We start from the raw sequence: 23,068 nt of genomic DNA, 5'->3' as shown, positions 1-23,068 counted from the left end.
TTAGTTAGTATTTTGATTTCTTTGACCAGTTTTATAATTTTGCTCATCTAGACCTTGAACGTAATCTGTTAAATTTATACCTAAGTATTTCTTTGAGGGGAGTGCTAATCTGAATGGTTTTGTGTTTTTAATTTCTAATTCCACTTGTTCATTGCTGGTATATAGGAAAGCGATTGACTTTTGTATATTAACCTTCTATCCTGCAACCTTGCTATAATTGCTTATTAATTCTAGGAGTTCTTTTGTTAATTCTTTTGGATTTTTCTATATAGACAATTGTGTGATAATCAAACAAAGACATTTTTATTTCTCTCTTCTCAATCTGTATACCTTTTACTTCCTTTTATTAGCTTATTGCATTAACTAGGACTTCCAGTATGATGTTGAAAAGTGGTGAGAGGGGACATCCTTGCCTTGTTTCTAATCTGAGTGGGAAAGCTTCTAGTTTCTTCCATTGTATTTTTAAACTTGTGTTCTTCCTATAAAGAAAATCTATTGAGTTTTTTATGTTACCTTTGAACTCAGACACCTCAATTCTTTCACCACTTTTAGGAATTTTTCATATGTTTCTATTGAGTTTTCTAGGCATACAATCATATAATATGCAAATAACTGTATTTTACTTCCTTCATCCTTATTAAATAGTATAATTGTTTCTCACATCTAATTGGATTGGTTTGTATAGTGTTGATTTTTTTCTTAACTTTAATGAAAATATATCTAGGGCTTGTAAAGTTTGTTGTTGACTTTGGGGGTTTTATATATATATATATATATATATATATATATATATATATATATATATATATAGTGCATTAGTGGAGAAGTTAGCTTATTCAGTAATTAATGTTGGGACAACTAGAAAAAATGGATCTCTACCTCACTCCAGATAGAAAACAAATTCCAAATAGATCAAAGATTTAAATTTATAAAACTTAGCCATAAAAATGACAAAAATTCAAGAAGAAAACATGATATATATGTCCTTCCACACTTCCAGAGGGACGTGGATGCTTTCCTGAGCATGACACAAAATCTGGAAACCAAAGAAGAATTAGAGTTTGATCATCACATAACATTAAACATTTTTTAATTAAAATGTTTTTAATCTGTAGCATAAAATACCATAAAGTCAAAATACATACACTGTATGTTTTTTAAAAGCCCCCATATCCCGAAATTAAATGGTTCATGTTGTACTTAAAAGGTGCTATAGATTAAAAAGGAAAAGAAAATGAAAATGAAAACATGGACCGTTATTTAACTAGGCAGTCACAGAAAAGAAAATATAGCTCTTAAACATATGCTCATATAAGTTCATATAAGTTCATCTTTTCTCATTTTAAGACAAATGCAAATTAAAACAATTATATGACCCCATTTTTGCCTCAGTCAGGTTGAACGTATTGAAAGTATGATAACACATTATGTGGTGAGGATGGAGATGAGCAGGCACCGTGTTACATCGTTGTCAGGAGAATCAATTGGTTCAGCCTTCAGAGAGAGTTATTTTGTGATAATATCAAAATTAAAGATTCACTTTTTGCACAAATTCCAACTTTAGAAATTGATACCATAAACATATTCACATATATGTGAAAGTATGTGTTTAAAATATATTAATTGCAGCTTTATTTATAATAACAAAAGACTGAAAACAACCTGAATACCCATAACTAGGTAATTGATTCAATAAATTATAGTATGTACCAAAAATGGAAAACCATGCAGCTGATAAAAAGAGTTGAATCTATAAAAACTGATAAGGAATGAACTCTAATATATATTTTAAGTGAAAAATGCAGGGTGCAGAAAAGTTTGTATAGCAAGATATTCTATGTATGTGTTTTTAAACAGAAAATGTGTGAGCATACATACACCCATGTGATTGGCACATACCTATTACATATCTGGAAAAATATATGTAGACAGATAACTGTGGTTACCGCTGGACCAGGAATTGATTGTTGGAGAACAACATGGAAAGGAAAATTTACACTGTTTTTTTTAAATGTTTTGAATTTATATCATTTACACGTTTTTTATCAAAAAACTAATTAGTTAAAAATAAAACCATACATACATTGATGTTATAAAACTTCCCTTAGAAAATGCACCATGCTTGTTATCCCTAAACTTTTACTTCCAAATAAATAAATGCCAGTATTTTTCTGATGCCTTATGGGAGCAGTAAAATTTTAAGGCAAAATATTCTTTTTCCATTGATTTAAATTTACTGATTTAATTTTTCTATTCTTCCAGGCCCTAAGCTGAATTGCAGGTAGATTGTAATAACCTCTGAAAGTTTCGTTAGTTCACTTAATGGATAGAGAGTACAAATTTAGACCTCCATCCCTCCTTGTTTCTGGTCACCCCCTAAAAAATATGGTCATAAACCTCACAGCAATGGGAATCTCCTTCAGTGAAATTTGAGATCCCTATAAGACCTCTCAAAAGATGGTTATGGCAGCAGTTTTATTATTGCAGTTCATATACACCAAAGCTGCAATTAACTGTATCATAGCTTGCTGACTTTATTATTATTATTATTATTATTGGCTGCTTTGGGTCTTCATTGCTACGCAGCTTTCTCTAGTTGTGGTGAGTGGGGACTACTCTTCATTGCAGTGCATGGGCTTCTCATTGCAGTGGCTTCTCACTGCAGTGGCTTCTCTTGTTGCAGAGCACGGCCTCTAGGCGCACAGGCTCAGTAATTGTGGCATGCAGGCTTAGTTGCTCCACAGCACGTGGGATCTTCCCAGACCTGGCATCGAACCCGTGTCCCCTGCATTGGCAGGCGGGTTCTTAACCACTGTGCCACCAGGGAAGTCCCAGCCTCCTGACTTTCATGAGTTAATGCAGTGTCCAAATAAAACGTGTGGCCAAATGATAGCTTAGGCTCTGAGAAGTTTTGGCTCAGTAATATCTGTGAAATTTGAGCTGATATTAAATATGCCTTAAAACAATACATTTGGGATTTGGCCTCGGGCATCAGATCAAGTCTGACTGCTACACAGAGTCGACTGTTTTGCCTCAGGTCCTCAGATGTTTCTCACTATAGGACTATAGAATCAGCAAGAATATCATTATTGCTTTAGTGAAGGAAAACACCTCAGTTCCTATTTAATTTACGGAACCGTCTTCTTTCCGATTATTTTATTTTCCTGAAATTAGAGAATCCTGCTATCTCCTGCACATACAGCTATCTTCTCCCACCTGCAGCCCAATCTAGTAATTTCTTCCCAGCCTCACCTTTCTCTCATTCTTAGTCATCTAAGTGGCATCTGTCTAACCTTGGACCATCTCTTTCTGTACGTGTTTAAGTAAGCCAACCCTAGCATGGCTGTTGATGTGACAGGTCACAGTTCCAATTGTCTGTATCTCAGAATAGATGAAGGCTCAATCAGGACAGCAGTGGCTATTTGACTGGTCATTAAGTCTGGCCGCAGCAAACTGTTCTGACCGGCTTGGCCAGGAGCCATTTGTGCAGATTAGAGGGTTGGATTTTATATCCTCTCAGAGACAACTCCCTTTCCACTTCAGCCTGTTGATGAGCTAACCATGGTCTCTATGGGGCCACATCCTCATCTTCTGGGTGGCTCACAGAGTGAACAGCCCATTTGGGACAGGGTGGTATTTAGCTAATGTACTTTAATTAAGGCTATACTTGAACTACTTTCTTAAATTATGGCACAGTTCCTGTCTCGGCCAAGCACAAGAATTAATAAACATGGGACATTTAACAAACCCGAGATAGAAAACATGTTTGTTAAGCCAAACTCATAGAGGCAGAAAGTAGAACGGTGTTTGCCAGAAGCTGGGGAAGGGGGAAATGGAGAGTTGCTATTTACTGGGCATAAAGTTTCAGTTATGTAAGATGAATAAATTCTAGAGAGCTGCTGTACGACTTCGTGACTATAGTTGACAATACTGTCATGCATACTTAAAAATTTGTTAAAAGGGTAATGTTAAAGATCTCAAGTTACATGTTCTTACTACAGAAAAAGAATTTATATTTAGTAATTCCATTTGGATTTAATTGGAAACGAACATTTCAATCCTCTAGCTCTTATTTCATGACAGGAGTTTGTAGATATTAAGATCTCTTAATCTCCTTAAAATATCTGTATTCTTTTTTTTTTAGGACTTTCATATGCAGAGTAAATGGTGATTAAAATGTGCAGGATGACAAAATGGAGCAAACAGTGCTTGTACCACCAGGACCTGACAGCTTCAGCTTCTTCACCAGAGAATCTCTTGCAGCTATTGAAAGACGCATTGCAGAAGAAAAGGCTAAGAATCCCAAACCAGACAAGAAAGATGATGACGAACGTGGCCCAAAGCCAAATAGTGACTTGGAAGCTGGAAAGAACCTTCCTTTTATTTATGGAGACATCCCTCCAGGGATGGTGTCAGAGCCGCTGGAGGACCTGGACCCGTACTATATCAATAAAAAAGTGAGTGTGTTTTATCAGGCATATTTTGCTGCTAATTGCCTTACAGTATACTTTGGACTGTTATAGCACCAACACAAGCCAAGTTAGCACAAAGTCTAAGTATCCTTCTGTTTAGGAAATAAAACACATTTGCACATGTTTTATGCATATACATGACAAATAAATTGATTATATCATAACAGATGGAGCTGTCCCAAATGCACAGTAGATACTTAAAAATAAATGTAAGTTGTAGGCAGCTAATTTAACAAATTAAAAACATCTCCCCAAAGATTGTATTTACTATTTATGGGTTTTCTGTACTTGAAAATCTTGAAATTATCACAAATTATAAAGACCTCAAAAATATTGGTATTCATTTCTCATGGAACAAAATTTGATGCCACAAGGGTTTTCAGTTTCTATATTATATATAAATATTATGTTATATATAATATATCAGTTAACTTCCTGAAGACACTTTTTTTCATTGGGAAAAGACATTCCTATACAAACAATAGTTTAAAAAATTATTTAATCTTTTGGTGGAAATATATTGATACTGGTAAGGATGACCAAAAATATAGTATTCTGAAGAACATATAAATGATATTTGAATATCCATGCTTGAAATGAAAATAGTAAGCACCCAGCCTTTCATTATGACCATGATTTCACCAAACCAAGAAGAAAAGTGTAGAAAAAGATAAAATCAAAAAAGATTATTGTATTGATTTTAGATTAAATTTATGACTAGTTAATTTGCAATATTTTATTATTCTTTTTACCTAGAATAATATATTTGTGAACTCTTGGTGGAAAGGTACAGCACAAATATTGTAATTAAGCAAATGAGATCTTTTAGTTGAACATGGGCCTTAAAAATACCCCCAAAACGTTTAGGGATGCTTTTAGTTGCTGGCACAGTTATTGTGTTAGTTTTCGTCAAGTGCATAAGTTTGGAATTTTAGTATTTGGATTCGAGACAGTTTTGTAAATACATTCTCATTGACTACTACAACTTTCAGAGGTAAAAACCTCATAATGTTCAGATTTTTAAAAAAACTTTTCAGGATATAGCCAGCTTAAGTGTAACACACTTTTCCTTTTTAAAAACTGATTTGACCATTTTACTGTGAAGGAAGAGATTAATAATTTTCCATAGATTCATTATCTTTTATTTAACTTTGCTTTTTAACATTGTATTATTAAATCTTAGTAGGTAAGCCATGATCTGTTTCATAACTTCCATTTAAATTATGAGAAAAATTGAATTTTGTCATTAAATCACTCCTTTGGAAATTAATTTAATATGATATCTGAAAAGCTAAAACCCAAATTAAGCAGACTACGAGGGGTTTATTTGTATAAAAAAAGTAAAAATGTGGATAATCCAACTATTCATACATATTAACTTATTTAAAATTATTCTATTATTGAAATAATGACTCTGATGTGTTCTAGCCAGAAATTCATTAACACTAAAGTATGTTACTTTATTTATAGCCATTGGACATAGGCAATCTATTTAGAGCTGCTATTACAGTGGGTTAGTGGGCTCCATGCTCAGGAGGCATTTTGCTACTCCCAGACATCCAGCTCCCACCTCTCCAGTAGTAACCACCATCTAAAAATTATTAAAGCCACCCAGAGTCTACCACTTCATCAAACAGGGCTGAAATCTAGCATCCCATCTCCTGTGCTCTGTCCTTATCTATAAAACAGTAAATGCATACATTGAGAAAGACCAAACTAATGCGTGTTGACAAGGGCAGCTATTCTTCAAGTAGAAACGAGATCATCCAATTAATCTTTTCCTTTAAATTAAAGAGTTTTTAGACTGATAAAAGTTGTCATCTTGAGGGAGTGTCCCCAAACAAAGCCATCCACAATTGGTTTATAATGAATGAGATATAACAAAGGATATAAAGGCAGATGGAAAGCAAAATGATGCAAACCCATCCAAATAGTTAAAAGAAAGGTCTTAAAACTGAGGGTAAAAGACCAATCCTGAAGGAATGACTAGTCAGTCCGATTCTTGTGGTGAAGTAACCCTTATAAACTTTGTTAGGTTCACATTCAAACTTGCCTTTAACATCTTCTGTCCTTATCTTCAAATGTACATTGTGTGAGGAAGGAAAAATATTTTGGTATTTTGGAACAAATCACAGAGTGTAAGTAGCACAACCTGGTAAGAGAAATATTGTTATCAGGAAGGAGGTTTCCCCAAGGTGAGGCACATCCATTGCTTTCACATTGAGCTGACATCCAGCAAGTCTCCAAATGTAAGTCATTCAACAGAAATACAAGTGAAACTTTTTGCAGTACTGAAATCCTTAAAAACTAACATGGCATGCTTAGGACATGATTGAGCTATGTGTTGGAAATTTCCTTCTTTTGCACTTACATGTTTTATAACTTTCTGTGGTTGTGTGTACACTCTTTCTAGTCTTAAATTTTTGTTCATAATTGGATTATTTCAGTATGGAGGAATAGTCTTAAATTCTGAATTAGCTTCCTCTGATTGAAGCTGGAATCCTTAGAAAAATAATAACCTTTTAAAAATGATGAATATTTCCTTTTTCTACTTGATGACCAATTTCACTTTAGTGACTTGAGTGTCTGAGGATGGCAGGGTGATCTTCTTTAAACAATGCAGTAGACATGCACAGTACTCCCAGCATAGATAAAGGGTCTAATGATGGAAATGTCACTGGGGAAAATGCTTCTTAGGATGAAATCTCCCACCATCACTGATATTGGGGATGTGCATTTTATTGCCTGAGTGGATTGTAATATGCAGATATTAATCAGGCTAGTGACTCCCCTAAGTTTAAACTCAAGTACAATACTTAATGTGTCCTTTGTATGTATATCCCAAGTCTCTGGTTTCTTTCTTAAAAATATATAGAATAAACAAAGCAAGCCTATTACAAAAAATGGTGGCAGAATCTATGTTAAGTTTTAGGTTAAAGTACAGTGGTGTGTATATATAAAGAATCTACATGTAAGCAATAGAAAGGACACAAACCCCAGTGAAGCTCTCTGTGATCTTCTACAGTGTCAGTGAGCTTATGAAAATGTCACTGCTGATGGTGTATTTTCAGATGGCATATGCCCACATATTTTTATCTTCTTTGCCCTAGCTTAAAATGTACAAATTATATAATGTTCAAATTTTCTGTTGAAATTGCTAAAATAATTTAATCCATGGTCAGTGATATTGTGGTAGTAACTCGAGAAATAGTAGCAACTGTCTCATGAACACTCACGGTACATGGAAGCACTTCCAGACCCTCAGATGTTTTAAGCCTTCAGAAGTCCAAGGTAAGAACTAAGGAATAAAATAACAGTGCTATCAGAGGAGAATCACAGAATTTTCCATACCATGTTAGCTCTGGTCCCGTGGTCTTCAGAACATGATTCCAGGTTGGGTTCCTTTTGTTTGTTTATTTACTTTAGCATTGTGACAAGGCACATTTTAGCTTGTGAACACACCTTTATTTCCTCATGGGATTTTTTTTTTTTCACAGTTTCGTTTCATAGCTTCGGCTGATTTTGCACCATTTGGCTATACATTCAAATTCTTCACCCACTCTTTATTACAGAAAACTTCTTCCTTCTCATGTTCTCTTAAAATTACAGATGACTCATTAGTACCATGGAAGAAAATATCCTTTTGACAGTGTGACAGGGTACTGGAAATAGAATGAGGTGTGTTAGATCTGTAGTGAAAATGCATGTTTGTTAATTCTGGAATGTAGAAATGTATCCATTTAAAAATGTGCTCTTTCCTTGATTGTCTCTTCGATGTTTAAAGACAATTTATTCTCCCTTTTTATCAGCTCTTCTAAAGAGATGCATGCTCCCTCTTTACTGGGGCTGCACGAAGAATCATACAGGAACTTGTGGTTTTAAATTCATGCCTGGTTTGTCATTCCACAGGAGTTTTTAATTGTTACCTGGGGTAGGGAGAGTTGTTTGTTTTGTTTTTAATTGGGATTAGGGAGTTTTTCTTGAAAAAGGAGTTTAGGGCTTCCCTGGTGGTGCAGTGGTTGAGAGTCTGCCTGCCGATGCAGGGGACACGGGTTCATGTCCTAGTCTGGGAGGATCCCACATGCCGCGGAGCGGCTGGGCCCGTGAGCCATGGCCGCTGAGCCTGCGCGTCCGGAGCCTGTGCTCTGCAACGGGAGAGGATACAACAGTGAGAGGCCCACGTACCGCAAAAAAAAAAAAAAAGGAGTTTAAAAGAAAATCAGAAAAGTAGATGGTAAAAGCTCAGGATTCCATGAATTGTCATATTTATGATTTTTCTTTGTATATCATTAGCTCTTCTAGAATTACCAGTCACCCAGGCTCTCCCTTACTTGGAAGACACTACAGTTCACTTCCAAATCTTTCTCTTACCCATTCATTATTTCTTCCTTAAGTCCCTTTCTTCTTTGTCACCTCCCTGTCTCTGCCTCAGAAACAATCCCAAAATGATGAGGATGGTAGTAAAATAATGATTGCATTTATTAAGTACCTGTCATATTAATAAGTTTCCCTTCAAGTGAAAGTGACCAAAAACCAACAGAAAGTAGCTTTTGAAAACAAACTAAGCAACAAACAAATAAATGTATGTGTGGGGTAAATCTCGTCTTAATATCAAAGGATCCAGTACCTAAAACAACATCATCAGGACACAGTCCTTTTCCATTTTTGGTTCTACTTTCACCTATGCTGGCTGCATTCACAGGCTGGCTCTTCCCACAAGATGATAGAAATAGCCACCAGTAGCATGAAACTAACATCCTACAGCCTAGTAACCCCAAGAAAAAGAGCTCTCTTTTTCTTCAAAATTTCTTGCACAAGTCCTGAAATTCAGTCTAATTAGGTCACATGGCCTCTTCTGAACCAACCACTGTAACCAAGGGTTTGTGATGCTCTCATTGGCCAGATCAGCATCACATGTTGACCAGTGTTGCCAAGGGGTGGGTCAGCTCCATCCAAGCCACATGGCCAGACAATGAGGCAGAGGTTTTCTCTAAAAGGAAGAGATGGAGACTTTGAAGAAGGTCAGCTAGGCAAGCAGAAACAGTAGCTCTGCCGTATGCACTGTGCATTAGGAAATTTACAGTTCTTATTTAACCGACATGTCCTTCCAAGATAATTCTTCTCTTTGTTTTAAAATGATGAAAGAAGATGTGGTACATATATACAATGGAATATTACTCAGCCATAAAAAGAAACGAAATTGGGTCATTTGTAGAGATGTAGATGCATCTAGAGACTGTCATACAGAGTGAAGTAAGTCAGAAAGAGAAAAACAAATATTATATATTAATGCATGTATGTGGAACCTAGAAAAATGGTACAGATGAACTGGTTTGCAGGGCAGAAATTGAGACACAGATATAGAGAAAAAACGTATGGACACCAAGGGGGGAAAGCTGCAGGGGGGTGGGGATGGTGGTGTGATGAACTGGGCTATTGGAATTGACATGTATACACTGATGTGTATAAAATTGATGACTAAAAAAGTAAAATAAAATAATGAAACTGAGATACAGTTAATTTTCCTAAGATCATAAAGCTACTAAGTAACAGAGACTAGATTTAAAACCAGATCCGTCAGCTTCCATGGCTCATCACCATGCTACTCTGGGTTTGCAGTTGTCACACTAATGATACCAGTGGAGAAGAGAAGTCAGTGATAGACTCTAAATAAGCCTGTCACTGCTTTTCCTGCCCCTCCACTCATGCCACTTTGCCATCTGTACTCCTCATCTCTTAGGCTGGCAGTATTTCCCAAACCTGACTTGTTGCTTTAGTACTTCTGCTCAATCAGGGGCATCCCCTGCCTTTATAAAAACTAAAATCTTTGAGACTCAGGGGGTCTGGATCAGCTTCTAAAATAATTAGAGAAGTACATTTCCCACCAGATTCTAATAGGGTGATAAGCACCTTTTTTTCAAAGAGGACAGATCCAGGAAACTTAAATTGTATGCTTCTGTAAAGAAATGGCATTTATATTGGGATCTCAAGGGTAGAAAGAAGAAGGGAGAGAAACCTTCCAGGGAAAGGGAATAGCCCATAAGAAGACATGTAATATAGCAGGACTGTAGTAAGTAAAAGGCAAGTAAGATGTGATTGGGGAGGTGGGCCTGGGGCTAGATCAAGGCTCCTTTTAGGACATCTTAAGGAGTTCGAAGTCTAAGGGCAAAATGAATTCTCTGAAGACTTTGGGTAGAGAAGTCACAGTGTCCATTTCACTTTTTTTTTTTTTTTTAATAAATTTATTTATTTATTTTTGGCTGTGTTGGGTCTTCGTTGCTGCGCCTGCCCTTTCCCTAGTTGCAGCGAGCGGGGGCTACTCTTCATTGAGGTGCATGGACTTCTCATTGCAGTGGCTTCTCTTGTTGCGGAGCACGGGCTCTAGGTGCACGGGCTTCAGTAGTTGTGGCACACGGGCTCAGTAGTTGTGGCACACGGGCTTAGTTGCTCCGCGGCCTGTGGTATCTTCCCGAGCCAGGGCTCGAAGCCGTGTCCCCTGTGTTGGCAGGCAGATTCTTAACCACTGCACCACCAGGCAAGTCCCCATTTCACATTTTTAAAGATCAAATTGGGAGTCTTTATGGAGGCTTGGTCTAGATTTTTGACAATGAAGACAATAATGGATGGGATCGGAATCTATTTTGGAGGTGTAATGCTTATCAGATGGGAACAAATGGATAGCATTGTTTTCTGAATATGAAATTTGGGAGGAAGGAAACTGAACGGCAAAGTTCGAATGTGAGAATTGGCGTTGCTTTCAAGTACACAAGTGTTTGTATGTGTATATATTTGAGAACCAGAGAGACACACATTTTTAATCCTTTAATCCTTAAGTGTATATGGCACTTTGAATTCATTAAGGGGATTCTCATGTTTTATTTCATTTTGTTTCATTTCAGCCTTTAAACAACCCTGAGGTTAGTATTGTTATAATCTTCATTCAGATGTAGAAATTGACATGGAAGAGTTTGCCCAAAGTTCTCACACAGAAAAGTCTGCAATAAAACTGGGCCAATTAGTCCTTTTCTGTCAATGAAAAATTTGCTGAGCATATAATAGTGTACCACACCCATGCTATGGGCTGAAGATAACAGGGATGAGAAATATTTGACCCCCAGATTTTATCATTTCACCCTCTGGCTATAATTTTTTCTCTCTGTCTGAGATAGAGGCAGAGCATCTGTAACCCTGGCTGATAGGAGCCCAGCTGGGGAACTCTCCAGCACTGGCCCCACTGCATCTGTTCTACCCAGCTAAAGCCTAGGGACCAGCAATTTTACAGACTCTTTTCTGGGTACAACTTTTTCTCTTTTGCATGAACTTAAAGCAAAGATAAAAAAACTCTAAGGCCTTGAGCCCCCAGACACATTTTTGTTTGCCTCATGCAATACTGTTTACAATTTTGAACTAGTGTCTGAGATTTATAAATCAGAAGATTGCACACACACATGTATAATCGTGCATATTTAGGATTTCTCATACTATATCAGATCTAACATCACTGATTTGCATGCCCAAAATTGGCAGCTCTCTCACACTGCCTAGCCTCTGTGGGGCGTTTTGGTTTGTGATCCCTGGCTACAAGACCCCTGTGCAATTAGATGAGGGATGGATATTAATGCTTGGTGGGCCACAGGAGGCACAAGTCCACAAGTTGTTCTTTAGGCTTATTATCCCGCATCTAAGGGGAAAGACAGAATGAGATTGGGAGAGAAAACATTTTTTAAAATATTGCACACTAACTTCAGAGTCAGGTAGAGAACCTGTGAGAAAGCTTTCCATCTCCCAGTGAGCCAGAAAAGGAGGAAAATCTTGGCCTGAATCCACAGGTTATTAAAAAAAAAGATAGGCAAGGAAGTAGGTGAGACCATTTAGAGAGCTCACAGGAAAAAAAAAAAAAGAATTAGATGCCTTGGAATTGGCCCAGAACAAGAGATGTCCCCAGAGATGTGTACTAATCGGAATCTCTTGTCTATGCAGTTCTTTACACCCAAAGCTCTGCAGCATCCCTCCTCCTGCCATGTGGTCTCATTCTGCCTTTTCCCGATGGAACCTCTTCTCGAGCCAGCAGCTTAGAGCTAGAAAAAGTTGACCCCACTTCTGGCAGAAGATAGAGCCAGGGAATTTCCCTAGTTTGAATGCCAAGGCAACATCGAGGAGAGAGAGGTATACCTTGCAACCCAGCTTAGAAGTCTGTTACCATTTTCAGAGTCACACTTGCTTATACACAGGGATAAAATTTCACATTGTCATTATACAGAATTCTATTTAATTAGGAATTACATAGGTTTTTGAATCTATGTGTAAAAAAATATATATATATATGTATCTCCTTTCTTTGGGAAAATATGTTCGAAGTTCCAAACAATTGACCTCCAAACACATTTTTGGATCACAGTGTAAGTACAAGTTGAAAATTGCCTCTTTAAATTTTGAGGCTAAGGCATAAGTGGAATCAACCAATAGTATATTCTGCATTTTTCTATTGTTCATGATCATTGCTCACCTTCCTCTGTTATTTCTTGCTTTTGCCAGTACATTTAGAGCAGTGAAATTGCAGTAAATTTGGAGTCAATCCTGTGATTTGGCAATTTTTCAGTAATGTTTAGATAAACACAAAGCTGAGCATTAGGTTTAAACCATTTAAGGAACAAGACCCCTAGAGTGAAAGAAAAGTTAAGATAATGGACATATTTTTAAAAGGGAACTGGAAAACTATGGCTTGTTAAATTCAGTGTCCATCCTGAGTAAAAAAAAATAAGCAAACACTTTCTAAAAACCCAGAGACAAAAAAAGACTACTAAATAGTAATGGGTACAGATTCATAAATAGCAATCCTACCAAACTACTATAACCTAAGTGTTTCCTTATTGACTATGCAGTTAGATAAAGGGGAAGGATTTTATTCCAGGTACACAACACGAGAACTGTTAATAAAAACAGATTCACAGCTCTCCTATTGCAGACTCACCTGAGTTATTTATTAAAAGTACAGAATACAAGGCATCAGAATCTGACCTACTGAATTGGAATCACAACACCTCTGTGAACTTAGTGTACTTATTCCCATTTTTCAAAAGAGGCAAATAAGTCACAGAAAAGTTAGTAACTTGTCCAGGATCTCAGTGCTGGAAGGCAGCACAGCCAGATTTTGCGCGAGGCATCCAACTCCAGAGTCTGCACTCAATAAATACGTAAGTTAAAACAAATCCTACTTATGTTTTTCTAATTTGCTTTCCAGACTATTAAGCTTTGATTATCAGGGGTGTTTACCTGTTTGGGTTTTCGTTGTTTCCTTTAAAGCTAGAATTGACTTTTACCTGGCAAGGCTTGCTGAAGAGAGTATGAACTGGCAGTACAATGAATGGTTTACACCTAGGTCTGCGCTGCCCAATTCAGTGGACACTGGTCACATATGGCTATTGTACTTGAAACGTACTTGAAATGTGGTGAGTTCAGTCTCTGAAGACGTACAGTTGGTATGACAAGCGGATGTAAACTATCTCAATAATTTTTGATACTGACTTCATCCCCAAATGATAATTTATTGGATATATTGGGTTAAAGAAAACATTATTCAAATTAATTTCATCTGCTTCTTTTTCTTTTTCTAAACATGGCTACTAGAATATTTAAAATCACATATGTGGCTTAGATTTGTAGTTCATGTAATATTTCTATTGGGCAGCTCCAGTCTACGTAAACCTTCACTTACCCTTCTAGATTTTCTTCCATTAGTATAGATAGTTGAACATTTACTAGTTTTCAAGCTTCTTGGGGTCATAACTTACTATTTACTCCAAACTACTTGGGGGCCTTTGTTTTCCCTATAAACTTTAGCACAGAGCTTTGCAAATATTGTCCTAAACAATTAACACAAATCTTCTGCATTGAAGTCAATTGAATTAACAATTGAGCTGAGAATTAGATCCAGGCTGCTTTCCAGGTGTCCACCACGCTCATACATATTAACAGCTTATCATATAGGAACTTTATAAATGCTACTTGAGTTTGGTAGCTATACATGAAGAGATAAGTGACAAGCCTGATCAATATCTAGTATGTGAAGAGAGTTACATTCCTACAAATGTGTCTTTAAAAGTGATATTTTTATATATAGAATCTCATCTCTAATTCAGTCAAAATGCTGTTTTGAAATTGGTTCTGAGGCACAGTGTTATTCTCAGGTTAAAATGATTTCATGAGTTTCCTACAGCCTTGGGCTGTAAAAAAAAATAAAAAGCCTGTTTCAAGCTGGATACTACTATACCAGCCGTTTCTCCTCCACCATCAATTTTGAAGTTTTTCTTTTCTACTGAAGTGACGTAATGCAATAAAAATTGTCCTGAGTAGTTATGTTAATGAAATTTGTATTAAACTAATTAGATTTAAAGGATGCTAAAATACTTTCCTCTAATAAGCCATTCAGTACATTCTTTGAAAAAGTCAACACTGGACTTGTACACTTAGAATGGACAAGATGGTAAATTTTATTTTATGTGTATTCTACCACAATAAAAAAAAAATGGGGTGGGGGTAATAGTAACATCTTGGCTAGTCTTTTAATTCTTTCCTTTTTGATCCCTTTCTTATCTGTGAAATGAGGAAGGCAAATATCTGTACGTTTGAAAATTCTAGAGTTACTTGACCACTTGTAAGTAAACAGTGTTCCCTTCTGACTCTCTTCTCCCTTCAATACTATCAATACCATTATTTGGGGAAACATGTATTTGAGAGTCTTTAGGGGCAAGTATCCTTTCATTAATCCTCAACACTTAGAAACTAAATGTTTGGCTTCTTCTCTGTGCGAGTAAATATAAGGAGGATGGATACAGGTAGATGAGGAAATAGATAGAAGATCAGTTACAAATAGCAAATTTGAAGTTCTAAATGGAACTTATTGACATAAAAATGGTAACAGAGTCAAGATTCTAATATTGGACTGCTCTGTAATTCAACTGTTTAAAATGAATCCATAAACACTTTAAAGCAACATTTGTGTAGTTTGCATGTAAATATATGTTTCAACCTGGGAACAGCAAAGTCTTCACAGAAGAAACCCTCTGAAATAGTCCCTTAATGCCGGTGTTATCCTCAGCTTCCCAGGAGCTCTATCAAGGATGTCTTATCTATCTATACGGCTTGTGAAAAATTAAAGGAGAACAAATATTGCTGTACAGGAAAATCTCATTAATTCCATTATACATTCTAATTGTAAGCACTTACACACTGTACACATACTTCTTATAAATATGAAGTTAAAATACATTCTTTGAATTTTTTAAATAAATAAAGAGAATATACCCTAAAAGCAGTAAAAGTTTCCATCTAAGGCTTGAACAATTGGGAATTTTGTCGTTTTGCCTTTCACTTTTGTGTCAAAATATTAATTCCTCTATGTGAAAGGACTTTTAGATTGAGAATTATTTATCAGCATCAGGGTGCCGTGGCTTTCGTTAGCTTTACCCTGCTGAGTTCTGACCCTTTGCCCTGCCTTTTTGGGTTCCTCTTGGTTCAGCTTCTGAGTCTTGCTTCTTTTTCTTCTTGGTCCTTAGTGCAGAATTTCTTTCTCTCTCCAACCCTTTCTTTTGGCCTCTGCAGCTTTGCCTTTGGTTTCATCACCCTCTTCCTCCATCTCTTCTACTTCTTCTTTTGTTAGGTCTGCTCATGGTTTGGGCTGGAGGGTGGCCACAGAGCCGAAGACACAGGTCATCTCTTCTGCACGTGGTCTCCTCTCCTCAGGATGAGCTGGATTATCATTCTTATCCACTGAGTGACAATCAGTACCATCTTCATCCCCCTCTTCCTCCAGCCCATGATTTAGGTCCCGTATGGACTGTAACTTCTTTTCCAAAATTAGGCTCGTAGTATTATTTGAAATGAGGGAATTCTTATTTTAAAAAGATATATTCTACATTATGTTTTTACTGGGTCTCCCACTCCCAGATCACAATATTTCCATCAGGTTTTACTCAGCATAATTTTGGGGAAAGGAAGCATAGGCAGTTGGTTTACAAGGTGGACCATATTCGGTCCTGATTTAGCTCACTCAGAGCCTTTCTGTGTCCTTGCATGTGTGTACTCCCTAGGGCAAAGGCATTTGCATTGCAGAAGTCTGTGCACATTTTATGATGATCTCACAATGCCATTTAGGGACAGCGGCACTGAATGAATCAGAGAAAAAGAGCACTAAGTAGACACGGGTGATTGCTCCTCCAGTAAGCACAGGTGAAACTCTCCCCTCCTATAAATGGACGTTATGACACAGTTTTCTTTGTACTCTGGACCCACAGTCCATCAAAGATGAAAGTGGAAATATGGAGTCAAAGTTAGATGTAGAGCAATGCATCTCAAACTCTCTGTTGTGAAGGTGTGGTTGCTATTCTATAAAATACAATAAAATTAATTTCCAGAAAGTTGAAATGAAAAACAGACCTGCAAAATACACCCTGTCTTTTTATTATTACATTCAACAGATGTAAAATTAGTCTGTCAAATTGTCTTACAAGTTTCTAAATACTTACTCTCAAATCTTGTCACAGATCAGGAACAACTTGGAGACCAGCACTGGTGGGGGGAACATTTTCACAGCCCTGATTTAGGGCACTCTGACATATACCAGCGAGGAAGTGCTATTTTCAAACAGCAACTCAGTAAATGTTTTGGAGTAATTACTCTATTTCAATTTAGAAAACCCTGAAGGTAGAGGAGAAAAGAAATGAGAAATCTATAAATGACCTGCAGACTAAATGTAGAGAATAAACCCTTGTCAAAGATTTTTAGTAGAAAGTAAACATAAGGTTAATGCTTGCTATGTCATAATGTGATCTACACAGATATGTGTCCTCAGTCAGAAAAACAGTATTTTTGGAGAATGGGGTTTAAATTTAAAAGATTTGGAGTTCCCTTCTCAAGATATGTTCTTCATAGAGAAATAGGTTCCACTCCCCCCAGTCTGAATGTACACAAAGGTCTTAGGAAACACTGAGTCAGAATCCTTGATACACGATTGTATGTTGCTGCTTTGTTTTTTGTTGTTGTTTGTTTGTTTGTTTTTGTCCACACACTGCTAATTGTGCTCAGATATGTCTAATTTTTAGAATGCCAGTTCCAATCACATCCATGGATCCTAGATTCTGCAGGGGCTTTGAGCTTTTCCTCTAAGAAAGCACTACATGAAATAGGCAGCCAGTTGGGACTAGAATTCAGTGTGTCAGCTAACTCAGAAATCCCAATACAGAGTTTAGCACTCCTGGTCAACAGATACTCTCCAGGGAGCTTGGCCTCCAGAACTCAATTATTGGATTACATCCATTTAACCCAAGACTGGGTTTGATGGTGGCTGTGTTTATTTCCTATTATAAATAGAGTGATAATGTTTATTTTATAAGCAGAAATGGTAAAAGAATATTTATTTCAAAAATATTATTTGTTTTACTGAATGATTTTGCATTCCAGAGCATTAATTTTCAAGATATTTGAAATGGAAAAGCTGAAATCGCTGTAAAAGGAATGTAGTGTCCTAAGATCTGTAGAATGAAATGATACGTGCACCCATTTGAGACTTTTTCCTTTAACTCAGATATTTAAAATATTAAGAAAATAAATAAATTATCTTGGCTAGCTGTCTTATATACGATAAAATTGCAGGTAAGTATCAAGTCAAAGGTGAGTTGTACCATTGGATGTTGTCTCTAGTTAAGAAGAGATCCAGTAACAGTTTGTCTTCATGGTGCACGTCGGAAGTTGCAACATTGGAATAATTCATTTTGACAAATGATAGAAGGTGGGTAATAGAGTTTAAATGGTTTATACTTTTATACTTCTATGTGTTCCTATCTTACAGACTTTTATAGTATTGAATAAAGGGAAGGCCATCTTCCGGTTCAGTGCCACTTCTGCCCTGTACATTTTAACTCCCTTCAATCCTCTTAGGAAAATAGCTATTAAGATTTTGGTACATTCATATCCTTTTCATGTGATCAATATCAGCTATTAGTACATAATCTATAAATGCTTTGTAGCTAAATATAAAATTAACTTGGGAAATGTCCATATTCTGTGGTTTTATCACCCTCATTTTGTATTTTCTTTGGTCATATAAGCCTTATTCTTAAAATTTATTACATAGATGTCACTGAAACTTACATAGTCTTTAATATTATATATGTACTATATATATATCTTTCAAATATATATTATACATCAAAGTCTTTAACATTATATATATCTTTCTAAAAACATATGTATCAAGTCCTACAAATCTAGTGTAAAATAGCCATATTTATTTTTAAGATATGGTACAAAGTTTCTGATTTTCTAGAATTTGCAGTGAATAATGATATAATAGCAAAAAATTTCCATCCAGAGCCAATATAGAGCTCTCTATAATACAAAGCATTTTAGTGTGCCTTAGAATTAACCTTTAAGCATATTTTCCATGGGAGAAGATCAGGGGGCTTTGGCCAATATTTAGCTAGTTTTTGAACTTTCCTAATGAAATCTGTGAGGAAGTACTGGAATATTGGCTTAATTTCAAATTTAAGTCATTGAATTATGACTCTGCTGTGCAAAACTGATTGCTTAGTAAAGGCTTTGGAAGTTAATGAAAGACGCTAAGATTGTATTTCCAAGTGGTCTTTAGGGATTTGGCTTTGAGATTCTCATTGGTGTTAAAAAAGGATTCTGCAACTAAATTCATCTGTTCATATTCATTGGCAAAAACCTTCACTTCTGATTATGTCTCATTTGATAGCTTTGGCAATAATAAATATAGAAATATAATTATCATAAACTTACACTCCTGATTTTTTGAAAAAAGACTTTAAAACCTAAAAATCCGTTCTATTTCTAAACTGATAGCAAGAGATTTCTTATGGTATAAATACAATATTAAAAATCAAAGATTTGAAACACAAAATTTATATGTTCGGGGTTTTTACATTTATGGAGGTTTCATCATCCTAGTTTGTGTTCCTAGTGCCATCATGTGGTCATTTGATGAAAACTTTCTTTTTCACACACGGAAAATTTTTGCTTTGGCAGTAAACTGTAGTGGAAAGAATATTGGATGTGAAAGTAATAAACCTGTGTTTTAGTCTGTGGCCAAGTTATCTAATTTCTTTAGATCTTACGCATTATTTCTCTGATTTCTAAAATATAGGGATTAAACAGTTGTTTTTTAAGGTCCCTTTCAGCTCCATAATTCTGTTATGTCATAGTTAGTCATTGGTTTTAGCTAACACTTAGATCATGTCTACTAATATACAGACCTGTTCCAAGTACTTCACATATATTAACCCATTTAATCTGTACCTCAAACTATGAGTTCCATACCTGATTAGCTCCACTACATAAAATTCAGTAGAGATACAAGAAGCTTCCATGGCACAGAGAGGCTGAGTGACTTGCCCAAGTCACTTTTATGTTGCTAAGATCACCTTTATGTTGAATATTAATTACATTCACATCATGTTAAGTCATGGCCTTGAAGAATATTCACTTTCAATCTTATCCAGTGCTGCTACACGTTTACAAACTCAGCTGAAATAGAGCAACCCGACCCTTAACACCATGCTGTACTTTAACTACATAAATTTTAATGTATTCAACTATATTGTATCACATGTATTTAAGAAGTTACAATTCTGCAAGGATGTGCCTTCCTCAACAATTTACTATTTTAATCAACTAAATTAGTTCAAGTCAGTGCTCTCTGCTCAAAAGCTGTACTACTCCAAAGTGCCCACAGGTTTCCCCCTAAAGTCTTCTGGGAGGTAAATAGATTGATTTAATAATAGTAGCAAAAGCCACACTTTATACTTTTATAAAGCTTTCTCATACGTTATCTCACTTAATCTATACAATTACTCTGTGAGGGTGATATTATTATCCAAATTTTATGGATGATAAAAATGAAATTTAAAGAGATTAGATGACTTGCCCATAGGGTATTTGTCCCTGAGTCCTGGCCAAACTGCAGGTTGAGCTTTTCAATGTTAGTTTTATGTAATATGATACATGGATTTGGGTTTTCTTTTGTGTGTTCCTTAACAATGACCTACATTATTCAGCATGCTAATTATGTGCACTATTTTGACGAACTGTGTGTTTATGACAATGAGTAACCCTCCCGACTGGACAAAGAATGTAGAGTAAGTTCAACTTACGTTTTAAGCGACCTACATGAGTATGTATATGTGTGTGTGTATAGATAAATAGACATACAAACATATATATCTATATATATATGTATTTAGTATTTAATCTCTCTCCTTCACGTGTACTTGGTGGTTACCAGAAGCCCATTATTCTTGGACACTCGCCACTTTTCCTGTAGGATCTACGGTGACCAAAGCAAATGTTATGAAAGTACTCACAGAAAGGAACCAATATGGTAGACCTTGGTTCCAGTTCATTTCCAGATGAATTCAGTGAGTCTTACACTTGCCCTAAAAGGATAATATTGAGCCTCACAGTTTTCACTTCCATCAGACACATCCACTCCATGCCAGGCCTATATCAGTTTCAAACGTGGTCACCAAAAAAATTGCTGAAAAAAAAAGCCCACAAAATTTGGGATTTTCAAACTTGAAAATTTAATTGAGGGCTAAGCTAACCGAAGTGAAAGTTAGGGTAGGATTTTCAGAAACCAGATGCATTACTAACTGTATTGATGGGCTCTGTTCTGGGATACTTTTGAGGACAGAGAGGCCAGATGTGTGATAAGTGCTGCTGAGTCTGCTTGCGTGGCCGACGTGGTAGCCAGTATTGCTCTGTGCCTGCTGACCCTTAAAACAACCACCACGGGGGTGTTTCCAAGGGCTTTTTCCCTTCCTGGACCAGGTTGGACCCAATCAAAAAAGGGATAAAAATTCTGAAGAAAATAAAAAATTTATAAACAAAGGATTTCTAAAGTATTAAAGCTACCATGTGAGGCCCACAGGTCTCAAGTTGCCCTAGTTGCCATGATTTCATTCTCCAACTTCTGAGTCGAAGATTAAAACTTTGGAAACATCTAAGTTTCTACTCGGAAATCTCTAAATTTCTGCTCATTTAAACTGAGTAGAAGATTTAAATTTTGGAAACATCTAAGTTTCCAGTCTAAGACTCAGTATTTTATTCTAAACTAAATTTTCACCTCTTATGACCTTAATTAAACTTACCCACTTTTGATGTTAACAAAATTCTTTTTTCCAAGTAAGTTAACCTAGCTTATCTTAAAGAAAGAGAAAAACTTGAAACTAATTTGTCAATGTTCCCTTATTCATAAAACCTGGCTGAAATTGAGTTTTTTTACTTTCTAAAGGAAAATCATTTTATGCTTCTGCAATATTGTTGATCAGCTACTCCATCGTGTGAATGTACTGGGAAATTCTCAGAGGCTCTCTTCATGTATGTCAATACTAAGACATTTCAGATACACTTTATACAGTGTGTGGTTCTCACCCTACTCTTAGGACAATTTAAAGCCAACTCTTCATGTGTTGGGGAGTTGAATTTAAATTTACGGCTATGTTTTATTTCCCTGAAAATAATATTAACTTGCTTAGATTCTTTTTATAATATTCATCTGTTCCCCTAATAGAGTGACAATTAATTGAAATTGCTGTGAAAGATAATGATTAGTATATCCATTCTTTTTGGATACTTGTCTCCAGGTACACTTTCACAGGAATATATACTTTTGAATCACTTATAAAGATTATTGCAAGGGGCTTCTGTTTAGAAGATTTTACCTTCCTTCGGGACCCATGGAACTGGCTCGACTTCACTGTCATTACATTTGCGTAAGTGCCTTTCTTGGAAGCTTCAAAAGAGACTATATTTTGGCTTCTATAAGTGCTCATGCTTTTAAAGAATAAGCTTGCTTTAACTGTAGAATATTTCAGTGTGATTTATGTATTTAAGCTCTGGATTTTAATTTAGCGCAACAGAGGTCAGAGTGGCATTACACTTTGGCATAAAGGCTTTGCAGTAACTGAAATTACAACTTTCACATGTAACAAACATCTGTCAGCAAATTTCATACATGCTGCTTTTTCAACAGGTGCACACACACACACACACACACACACACACACACACCCCCTATGAAAGCATAAATGTATTCATAATACATCTGTGAAAATGGCTTTTTAAAATTACAGCCAAAAACAGTTCTGCTGACCCTACAGATTTCAGTTGACCTTACCCACATCACACACTCTCCCCAGCTTCTTTGGTAGAATAATAGAAAATAAACATCAAAACATTCTGACAAATCAAACTAATAGAAAAAATAAGGTAGTTAATATATTACGTATTTAACACTAAATTGTTATTTCATCAGTCAATTGATAATTAAGACATATAAACAAAACACGCTCTCTCTGCCTCTTCCTATATCTTACCTGATCCCTTTCCTTTCTTCCTCTCTTCTTTCCCGTTATAATTTTCTTCATCTTTTTCTTTATATTAACCTTCTTATCCTTATTTCCCATCCAGATACACTCAGTATTGTGCACAATTTCTGCAGTCCTGCTTTTTTTTTTCTTTGTCTAGTAATATACTTCCCCAAGGAAGAAGACACTCAGAAAAGTAACAGAAAGCTACTC

General features: G+C 36.0%; 1 protein-coding gene across 1 annotated transcript in view; it reads left to right on the top strand.

The window, feature by feature from the left end:
• Positions 1-23,068, top strand: part of LOC307187806 (sodium channel protein type 1 subunit alpha) — a 204,098-nt gene that overhangs the window by 105,869 nt on the left and 75,161 nt on the right. Inside the window, exons 8-11 of the mRNA XM_079924343.1 lie at positions 4,145-4,457; positions 18,319-18,470; positions 20,546-20,626; positions 22,133-22,261. Coding sequence (XP_079780469.1) covers positions 4,194-4,457; positions 18,319-18,470; positions 20,546-20,626; positions 22,133-22,261 — 626 coding nt within the window. The 5' untranslated portion in view covers positions 4,145-4,193. The remainder of the gene's footprint in view (positions 1-4,144; positions 4,458-18,318; positions 18,471-20,545; positions 20,627-22,132; positions 22,262-23,068) is intronic.

Source organism: Stenella coeruleoalba, assembly GCF_951394435.1.
Source record: "Stenella coeruleoalba genome assembly, chromosome: 6".
Lineage (NCBI taxonomy): Eukaryota > Metazoa > Chordata > Mammalia > Artiodactyla > Delphinidae > Stenella > Stenella coeruleoalba.
Note: the sequence above shows the minus strand (reverse complement) of the source record. Positions and strands in the feature narration are given on the sequence as shown.